Genomic DNA, 10,501 nt, shown 5'->3' on the forward strand with positions numbered 1-10,501 from the left:
TGGTAGAATGCCTGCCGGCCTACTATGCATGAAGCCCTGCGTTCAATTCTTCAGCACCGCATAAAGAGAAACAGCTGGTAGTGGCACTATGTCTCCAGTGGTAGAGGGCTAGCCTTGAGCAAAAAACTTATTCAAAGAGTAATGAGATGGCAGTGTCCCTCAGTTGGTAGATCCACTACGTAGAAAGTGCCAGGCAGGGATAATAACCCTCAGTACTACACACACACACACACAGTTGTGTGCCAGTTGTGGAGATTGAACTCAGGGCCTGGGCACCGTCATTGGACACTTTTTGCTCAAGGCTAATGCTCTGCCACTTGAGCCACAGCATCACTTCCAGCTTTTTCTAGGAATCGAACCCAGGGCTTTGTGCATGCAAGGCCAGCACTCTACCACTAAGCTACTCTCCCAGCTCCAAAAAAAAAATTTTAACCATTCAACATTTCTCTGTTTCTCAGTTTTTTCATACTAACAAGTATCACAAAGAAATCCCCTAGTACAACTTTTGTTGTTGATTGTGCAGCTTGAATTCTGGGTCTGGGTATTGTCCCTGAGCACTTCAGCTCCAGGCTAGCACTCTACCACTCTGAGACAGCGTTACTTCCAGTTTTCTGGTGGTTAACTGGGTAAGAGTCTCAGAGACTTTCAGGCTTTCGTGCCTGGGCTGGCTTTGAGTTGCAGTCCTCAGATCTCAGCTTCCCCAGTAGCTTGATTACAGGTGTAAGCTACCAGTGCCCCACTTAAAATTTATCTTCTTTACTCTAAGTCTTTCTTGCCATTTCTTGGGTTCTGGGAAGGAAAGGAATGATTCATAAGAATTGCTTTTTACCAGCACTAGGGCTTCAACACACGGACTGGGTACTGTCCCTAAGCTTTTTGTGCTCAAGGCTGATCTACTTACTACCCATTGAGCCACACCTCCAACTTCTGAATTTTTATTTTTTGCCAGTACTGGGGCTTGACCTCAGGGCCTAGCACTGTCCTTGGACACATTTTGCTCAAGGCTAGTGCTCTGCCATTTGAGCCACAGCTCCACTTCTGGTTTTTCAGTGTATGTGATACTGAGGAATCAAAAGCAGGGCTTCATGCATGCAAGGCAAGCACTCTACCATTAGGCTACACTCCTGGCCCCCAACTTCTGACTTTTTATGGGTTTATTGGAGATGAGAGTCCCACAGACTTTTTTGCTCAAGCTAACTTAAACTTTGATCCTCAGTTCTCAGCCTTCTGAGTAGCTAAAATTATATGCATGAGCCATTAGCACACAGCTTAAACAGCAAGCTAGCCAATGAGAGCCCAGAAGCTTGGCCTTCCAGAAGTCTGTGCAGATAAAAGGAATGGCTTTTTTCTAGGATATGCTGGTGTTATTCTTTGGAACTGTCTACTTCCTTGCTGTCCTGATCAGGGCTCCATACCTTGGCAGGCAAGATAAGAAGAGGAACAGGGTGACCTTGTTTGGTGCTATAAAGAGCTTCTGGTATTTATAGTCACATGGTTGGAATGGGGGTTATGTTGGTAGGAACATAAAACAAGGAAGAAAAAGAACAAACACAGGTCCTGTGAAAACTTGCATAACTGTCAGACACTGGTGGCTCATGTTGGAATCCTAGCTACTCAGGAGGCTGAGAATTGAGGATCCTGAGGCAAAGCTAAAGTAGAAAAGTCCCCGATTTTTTAAAATCAACGGCAGGATTTGAACTTGGTCCGGGTGCTGTCCCTGAGTTTTGTTTTTTGTTTTTGCCAGTGCTGGGCCTGAGCACTGTCCTTGGACTTTCTCAAGGCTAGAGCTCTACCACTTGAGCCTCAGCACCACTTCCAGGTCTTCGTGCATGCTAGGCAAGCACTTTAACCACTAGGCCAAACTCCCGGCCCATCCCTGAGCTCTTTTTGCTCAAGGCTAGTGCTCTACCACTTTAAGCCACAGTCTACTTCTGGTATTATGGTGATTATCTGGGGGTAAAAAAAATCTCACTAATTTTCCTGTTGGATTGGCTTTGAACGGAAATCCTCAGATCTCGGCGTCCTGAATAGCTAGGATTACAGGCCTGAGCCACCACACCCAGCTCCTGAGTTTCTTTTTAAAGGTGGATGCCATCAACTTCTTAAGTTTAAAATCTACACCTGTGATACTCAAAACAACCTCTGGTATGGCATCTGATTAATAAAGGTACCGTGGGAAATCAGATAAAAATAAACAGAAATGATTAATTATATGTTAATGATGTAAACAAGACATTTATTTGTTCATAATCATTTGGGGGGAAAGGGAAAAAAGTCAGTTTGCCCTACCCAATGCAGGTCTTCCTGGAAGATTCTCCATTCCACAGAATTCAATAGGCCTCTTGATCTTAACAGAGGGTTCTAAACCCTTAATTCATAAAGAAAACTTCCTTTGCACTACATGCTCAAGCTTGGCTGTTGGCACACATTGAGGAATGAGGATCAAGAAGATGAAAACTGAGGATCAAGGTTCAAAGCCAGCCTGGGTAGGAAAATCTGTAGGACTCTTATCTCCAGTAAACCACCAAAAAAGCCGGAAGTGGAGCTGTGGCTCAAGTAGTAGAGTGCTAGCTTTGAGTGAAAAAGCTAAAGGGATAGTGTGCAGGTTCTGAGTTCAAGCTCCAGTAACAGAGCAGAAGGAAAAAACAGAAAAGGGAGCTCATAGGGTGAGCCTCTGTGAGCAGCTCCTCTGGTGCACTGCCAGACTCCCCCGCTGAGTGAAGCTTTTTCCACACTGGCCACACAGGTAGGGCGTTTCTCCTGTGTGGACTTTGCCATGCAGGATACAATTTCCCCTGGTGTGAAAACTCTTCCTGCACTGGGGACAGGCATAGGGCTTAAGGCCGGTGTGGACTCTGATGTGGACGATCAAGCTTCCTTTCTGACTGAAGGCTTTCCCACACTGCTCACACCTGTAGGGCTTCTCCCCGCTGTGCACTCTTCGGTGAACAGCCAGGTTGCTTTGATTCCTGAAGCTCCTCTGGCAGATGGCACACTCATAGGGTTTCTGTCCTGTGTGGAGCCTCTCGTGCACAGCCAGGCTACCTCGCTGGCTGAAGCTTTTCCCACACTCCTGGCACTGATAGGGCTTCTCTCCCGTGTGTATTCTCTGGTGGGTAACAAGATTGCCCTTGGCCCTGAAACTTTTCCCACAGTGGGTGCACTCAAAGGGCTTCTGACCCGTGTGGATTCTCTCATGCAAAGTTAGACTGCCTTTCTGCCGGAAGGACTTCCCACATTCCTGGCACTCATAGACCTTCTGTCTCACTCCGGGTGAATCTTCCTGTAGTGACTTAGAATCTTGGGACTTGGGTTCCAGCTTCTCCCTTCGGAAGGAACTCGGGAAGTCCCAGCTTGAGGATCCTGTGGCCTCAGAGTGCTCATATTTGTGGGCTTCTGTCATCACATCTGGCAAAAGGAGAGGGAAGTCATGTAAGATGCAGCAATGTGCTGAGTGAGAACAGGGAGAAAGAAAGAAACACAATCCTTTCAGTGCTCATGACATGGCAGGCAACAGTGATGAACTTCTCCTACATAACTGTGTCTGACGTTGCTACAGATAAGGAAACGAGGGCTTCCAAGAAATGAAGTTGCCAAAGATCATACAGCAAGTTAGAGGGGTTCAAATATTGGTAAATTTCAGTCATGTTCTACCTCTAAATTTTCCCTACCCCAAATACAACTTTGGAAGTTGGGCACTGGTGGCACATGTCTATAATTCTAGTTACTTGGAGGCTGAGATCTGAAGATAGCCTGGGCAGGAAACTCCATGAGACTCTTATTTCCAATTAACCACCAAAAAAAAAAAAAAAAAGCTGAAAATGGAGATATGGCCTACGTGGTTGTGCACGTACCTCCTCCCCCAAACTGATATCAAATAATCCTATTTTATAGATGAAAAACTTAAAGCTTAACCTGGGTGCCAGTGGTTCATGCCTGTATGTAATCCTAGTTACTAAGGAGGTTGAGATGTAATTATCCTAGTTCAAAGCCAACCTGGAGCAGGAAAGTGGGTGAGACAGTTATGTTCAGTTAAATACCAAAATGTGGGAGTAGAGCTGTGGTTCAAATGATAGACCAGTAGCCCAAAAAATCTCAGGGACAGCACCTAAACCTGAGTTCAACCTCCTCCTCCACTACTACTACTTCTACTTCTTCTTCTTTTTTGTCAGTCGTGGGGCTTGAACTGTGTGCTGGGTGCTGTCCCAGAGCCCTTCAGCTCAAGGCTACTGTTCTACCCTTTGAGCCACAGTGCTGTTTTCTAGTGATTAATTGGAGATAAGAGTCTTAGGGACTTTAGTGCATGGGCTGGCTTTGAACCATGATCCTCAGATCTCAGCCTCCTGAGTAGCTAGGATTACAGATGTGAGTCACCTCGCATGGCTCTGAGTTCAACTTTTAGGGCCAGCAGAAAGACAAAAACAAAAATTCCCAGAACTTAAGGAAATTAACATCTCCGACATGTAAATCTAGTTCAGGACGGTTATAGAGTTTGATATATTCAGTCTATAAATCCAGGCTATTTAGTCCATTGAGTTATGTTAGAAGTGAAATCAACTTTGGCTTGAAATGTATTCTCAAACACATTGCATGAGTACACACCTGAGCCTCCTAATGTACTTTATTTTTTATTTTTGTGCTCAAGGTTAGTGCTCTACCACACCTCCACTTCTGACTTTCTGCTGCTTAATTAGAGATAAGAGTCTCTTAAATTTGTCTGTCTGGGTTGGCTTTGAACTGTGACTCTCAGCCTCCTCAGTAGCTAGGATTACACATATGAGCCAGTGACATTCGGCTTCTTGACCTGTTTTGACTGTTACTTCTGACTCCAGCTTGTAGGCTTTCACCATAACCCCAAAGTACAGCGAGGAAGAATAGCTCCTGTTTCCTCAGTCTGTTGTTAGCACTGAGGACAGTGATGCTAACTGAGTTGAGGCATCCAGGATCAGCTGACTCACTCACTGAAAAAGGCTACATTCTGGGCATATCTTCCATGGCAGTCCAGCAGGGTAGCTGTTGGAAATCCAAACATGGCCACTCCTGCTCTGTTACTTTAATTTCTTCATATGATTCTTCCATGGGCTGTTTGTGAACACCTGAAGGAAAACAAACAACAAATAAACAAAATCAACACAAACTAAAGGGCAGCCAAGAGCTGGTGGCTTATGCCTGTAATTCTAACTACTCGAAGGCTGAGATCTGACCATCATGGTTTGAAGTCAACCTGAGCAGGAAAGTCCATGAGACTCTTATCTCCAGTTAACTACAAAGATGTAGAAGCAGCTGGGTGTTGGTGGCCCATGCCTGTAATCCAAGCTACTTGGGAAGCTAAGATCTGAGGACTGCAGTTCAAAGCCAGCCCAGGCATGAAAATCCATGAGACTCTTATCTCCAATTAAACCTAAGAAAACCAGAAATGGACCTGTGGCTCAAGTAGTAGAACACTAATCTTGGGCAAAAAAAGCTCAGGGACAGCACTCAGACCCAGAGTTCAAGTTGCAAAAACTTAGAAGTGAGAAAACTAACAACGAGAGTTTTTGTTTTCAGTTGATGGGGGAAGGGGGGGGGCTTGAATTTTGGGACTGGGTGCTGCCCCTGAGTTCTTCAGCTCAAGACTAGATCTCGGGGCTGGGAGTTTGGCCTAGTGGTAGAGTGTTTGCCTAGCATGCACAAAGATCTGGGTTCTATTCCTCGTTACCATGTACATAAAAAAAATGCCAGAAGTGGTGCTGTAAATCGAGTGGTAGAGCTCTAGCCTTGTGAAAACCCAAGGCCAGTGCTCAAACCCTGAGCTCAAGCCCAAGACTGGCAAAAAAAAAAAAAAAAAAAAAAAAGAGATAAAATAAAATAAAAAAAAGATTTTAACTTTCTACCACTAGAGCCACAACACCACTTCTGATTTTCTGGAGATTAGAGATAAGAGTCTCAAGGACTTTTTGTGCCCAGGGTGGCTTTGAACCTTGATCTTCAGATCTCAGCCTCCTGAGTAGCTAGGATTACAAGTGTGAGCCACTTGGGCAGGCTTGAGCTCCAGTTCTTGATATGAACTAAAACAGGACATATCTTGATTGCTGTCTATGACATGAGCCACGTCCACTGTCCCTGCAACATGTCTAGAACACACCAGGACCCAAACAGAGGAGTCATAGAGAAAATTAACAGTGGGAAGCAGAAATATAAACATGTTCTTTTCCCAGTCAATCTCTAGATAATGGTAATGTATCTCACTCTTGGCATGAGATTGGCAATGTTCCATTGCCTAACTATGGTCTAATATTTTATTCTGCAAGCCCCAAAGGAATCTAAAATGTAAGGTCAACATTTCCTCCTGGGATTATTGGTTTCATGATGAACAGCTTTAGTTCTCTTTTCCAATTACCTCTTCCTCCCTCTCCTAAGTATCATAGGAGCCAATCATTTCCTACTCTTTTTTTCTTTATTCTTGTGGGTGATAAGCCTTGAACTCTGGGCCTGGGCACTGTTCCTGAGCAGTTTTCCTCAATGCTAGCACTCTGCCACTTGAGCCATAGGTCTATTTCTCTTGTGTGTGTGTGTGTGTGTGTGTGTGTGTGTGTGTGTGTGTGTGTGTGTGTGTGTGTGTGTGTGTGATTAATTGGAGATAAAAGTCACATGGAAATTTCCTACCCTAGCTGGCTTCAAATGGCAAACCTTAGATCTTAGACTCTTGAATAGCTAGAATTATAGGCCACCAGTGAACCACCAGCACCTGGCCTTTTTTTTGCTTCTTATATCAGGACCCTATTTACTGAGTTATTTTATTTATGTAGTAGCATAAATAATCTTTGTAACCAAATGCAGATCATGGTTGAAGTCAGTCCAGGCAGGAAAGTCTGTGACTCCTATCTCTATTAATACAAAAAAAAAAAAAAAAAAGAGAGAAAAAAGAAAAAAAATAGCTGCACAAGGTGGTGCATGCCTGTAATCCTAGCTACTCAGGAGGCTGAGATCTGAGGATCGCAATTCAAAGCCAGCTTGGGGACTAAAGACTGTGAGACTCTTATCTCCAATTAATCACTAGAAAATGGGAAGTGGGGCTGTGGCTCACAGGTAAGGCAGTAGCCTTGAGCTGAAGAGCTTAGAGACTGCACTCAGGTTGAAGTTCAAGTCCCATGACCCACAAAAAACAAACACAAAAAAACTACAAAAAAAAACCCAGAAGGAGTGGGTCAAATCATAGAGTTCAAGCCTCACAAATGGCACCACAAAAGTAAAGAAAAGGGTCAGGAGTTTGGCCTAGTGGTAGAGTGCTTGCCTATCATGCACGAAAACCCAGGTTCGATTCCTTGGTACCACATACATAGGAAAAGCCAGAGTGGTGCTGAGGCTCAAGTGGTAGAGCTCTATCCTTGAGAAAGTCCAAGGACAGTGCTCAGGCCCTGAGCTTAAGCTCAGGACTAGCAAAAAATAAAAAAATAAAAAAAAATAAAAAGTAAAGAAGAAATGAAAGGAGGAACAATCTCTGTTTTCCACTCCCAGTGGACTGACAGTATACTGCTACAATTCTGTTCTACTAATCAAGCCAAGTCTTCTAGACAAGTGCACCCTCAGCTACATGCTGTGACAACTAGGAACTTTTTTTTGCGTGGTGGTAATGGGGCTTGCCCTCTCACTCAACTTTGTTCAAGGCTGGCATTCTGCCACTTGAGCCACAACTCCACTTTTGAATTTATGCTGGATAACTGGAAAGAACTGTCTTTTGAATTTGTCTCCCTGGACTGACAGTGAACCATGATCCTTAGATCTCAGCTTCCTGAACAGTTAGGATTTCAGGTATGGGCCACCATCTCCTTTTAGTGTGCAACACAAACTGCAAAGGACTCCTGGCATAGTGCCAGCTCATTCACTTGAGAGTTCAAAATAATAGATTAACAAGCACATATCTACAGGAAAATGTATATGGTACCCACTGCCAGGGATTGGACTATTTTTTTTGCCAGTCCTGGGGCTTGAACTCAGGGCCTCAGCACTGTCCTTTGGGCTTTCTCAAGGCTAGAGAGCTTTACCACTGGAGCCATAGCACTACTTCCAGTTTTGTTTTGTTTTGTTTTTTAAATGTAAGGTAGTACTGAGGGAATGGAACCCAGATCTTCATGCATGCTAGGCAAGCACTCTACCACTAGGCTAAACTCCCAGTCCTGGAGCTTGAATTCCAGGCCTGGGCACTGTCCCTGAGTTTTTTACTCCAGGGCCAGCACTCTACCTCTTGAGCCACAGCACCACTTCTGGCCTTTTCTGTTTATGTGGTACTGAGGAATCCAACCCAGGGCTTCATGCAAGCACTCTACCACTAAGTCACATTCCCAGACCAGCGTTGGATTTCTTTCCCTGAGAATTTCAGAAAACGGTTCGTTCAGAATAATGCATTAGAATCTACAGCTCTATGTCTGCTGGGAGGTTTCCAATAGATATTAACATTGTAGTATGTCAGAAATCTCCTTAGTAAGGAGAAATCACCAAGTCCTCTTCCTTTGAGAAAGTGACAAAGGGAGAAGATTGGCAGATATGGAGACACAGTGGCCTGGTGGGGATGACACTTCTTCTTCCTGTGAACCCTGGAGGAAGTGGAGATGGCCCCAGAAGTCTGCACCTCCTCCTTTGGGAAAGTCCATGAGCAGACCCTCAGGGGGGACAGACACCACTCCCTGTGGGGTGAAGGAGGCTGTGACCCAAGCAGATGCCAGAGACTCAGAGGAGCATAAAAGAGGGACCCCATGAGCCTACGTGAGGCTACTGATTTCCAAGCCCCACTTCTTGGTCCCTTACAGAGAAACCTGTTCTTCAGTCCTCTTCCTCTCCCTCTTTTACCTGGGTATCGGGTGGATCCGACCTCATATGGCAGAGCCAGCTGGGAACTGAGGTTGAAGCTTATATCAACCAATAACTAGAAGCCTTTCCCTCAATTTACCACCTGCTCCCCCCCCCCTTTTTTTTTTGCCAGTCCTAGGGCTTGAACTCAGGGTCTGGGCACTATCCTTGGGCTTTCTCAATAGCACTCTACCACTTGAGCCACAGCAGCACTCCTGGATTTTTCTGTGGTACCAAGGAATTGAACCCAGGGCTTCATGCATGCTAGGCAAGCACTCCACACTCCCAGCTCCTATCCTTACTCTCAAATAAACTTTATGTCTACTTCTCCTTTCCTGTCAAATATTCCATCCATTCCCCCCACCCCCACCCCCTCTCCCTGTCTGTCTTTGGGCTTGAACTTTGGGCCTGGACACTGTCTCTGAGTTTTTTTTGTTCAAGGCTGGTACTCTCCCACTTCAGTCACGGTTCCACTTCTAGCTTTTTGGTAAAGAATCTCATGGGTGGTTTTTCCTAGGTTGGCTTTAAATTGTGATCGTCCTATCTCAGCCTCCTAAGTAGTTAGGATTACAGGAGTGGGCACTGGTGCCCAGCCCTGGCAATTCTTTCTCTGGAGGAGTTGGAGGCATGACTCAGTAGAGCGCTAGCCAATGAGCCAAACGTCAGGTAGTGAGGTTGAGACCCAGTCTTGGACCTAAACAAGAAAAGGATCCTAACCCTGCGTGGTAACATGTTGATCAGGCAGTACAGGGATCGCAGGGCGTTTCTGGACTAGAGAAGATTGCCGTCCTGCCGGGGCAGCGGTTGCGAATTTGGGAAATGGTGTCCACTGGGCCTCCCGAGCGTGTCCGTGCCCCGGCAGCCCCGGCTCACCCGGGGTCGGACGAGCGGGCGACATCCCCGCCAGACGGCAGGCCCGGGCTGGCAGCTCCGAGGGGCCGGGAGGGCGGCCTGCGCTGCCCGGGTCCTCCGGCTCCCCGAGGCCCGGAGCCGCTGCGGGGCACCCTCCCCACGCCGGACTCCGCCGCCCACCCGGGACGGCCACCCTCCCGGCGGGCCCGGGCGTCCGGGAGCCCCATGCCCCCAGCCCGAGGCCGCCCCCGTCCGCGGGCCCCTCCCGCAGGCCGCGTCCCCGCAGGGCTGCCCGCCTCCGCCGCTCCAGGGGCCTCCTCACGAGGGGCCCGGGGCACCAGCTGGCGGGGCCCACCTCGCCTGGGCGCACCGACCCGGCCGCGGTCTCACTCACCGCAGCGGCGCGCGCCCACCCGCCCGCAGACAGACAAAGCCGGCGCCGAGCCCGCAGCAGCCGCAGCAGCGCCGACGCGGCGGCCGGACTACAACTCCCAGGAGCCCGCGCGCGCCCCGGGGCACTGTGGGAAGCGCGCTTGTTACTGCCGCGCGCACGACGCCGTTCAGACCTGCGCCCTCGAGGGGGCGCTCGGGCGCCCACACCCGGAAGGCGGGGCTCGCTCGGGAGAGCTGGGCTGGCGCAGCCGCGTTAACTTACCAGGAAGTGAGTGCCCGCTGGGGGCTGGCGGCTCAGCCTTCTCAGGCGGAGATCCGAGGATCGAGGTTCAAAGCCAGCCTAGGCAACAAAGCCCGTGAGACTCTAAATTCCAGTGAACACAAAAAATGCTGGCAGTGGAGCTGTAGCTCAAGTGGTAGAGTGCTAGTG

At 47.6% G+C, this 10,501-nt stretch overlaps 1 protein-coding gene across 4 annotated transcripts; it reads right to left on the reverse strand.

The window, feature by feature from the left end:
• Nucleotides 1–2,433: 2,433 nt before the first annotated feature.
• Znf32 (zinc finger protein 32) lies at nucleotides 2,434–10,156 on the reverse strand. 4 transcript variants are annotated; one of them, XM_090346783.1, is made up of 3 exons: nucleotides 10,073–10,156; nucleotides 4,963–5,096; nucleotides 2,434–3,408 (listed from the first exon to the last, which is right to left on the reverse strand). In XM_090346783.1, exons 2-3 carry the CDS (start codon nucleotides 5,030–5,032, stop codon nucleotides 2,660–2,662), a joined length of 819 nt encoding a protein of 272 aa, XP_090202909.1. In that variant the 5' UTR covers nucleotides 5,033–5,096; nucleotides 10,073–10,156; the 3' UTR covers nucleotides 2,434–2,659. The 4 variants fall into 4 exon arrangements, with proteins under 4 accessions (XP_090202909.1, XP_090202907.1, XP_090202908.1 ...); XM_090346781.1 differs by having other exon boundaries at nucleotides 2,434–3,450; XM_090346782.1 differs by lacking the exon at nucleotides 10,073–10,156 and adding an exon at nucleotides 9,544–9,560 and having other exon boundaries at nucleotides 2,434–3,450.
• Nucleotides 10,157–10,501: the final 345 nt, after the last annotated feature.

The sequence above is a fragment of the Megascapheus bottae genome, chromosome 15 (genome assembly GCF_031878675.1).
Source record: "Megascapheus bottae isolate mThoBot1 chromosome 15, mThoBot2.hap1, whole genome shotgun sequence".
Lineage (NCBI taxonomy): Eukaryota > Metazoa > Chordata > Mammalia > Rodentia > Geomyidae > Megascapheus > Megascapheus bottae.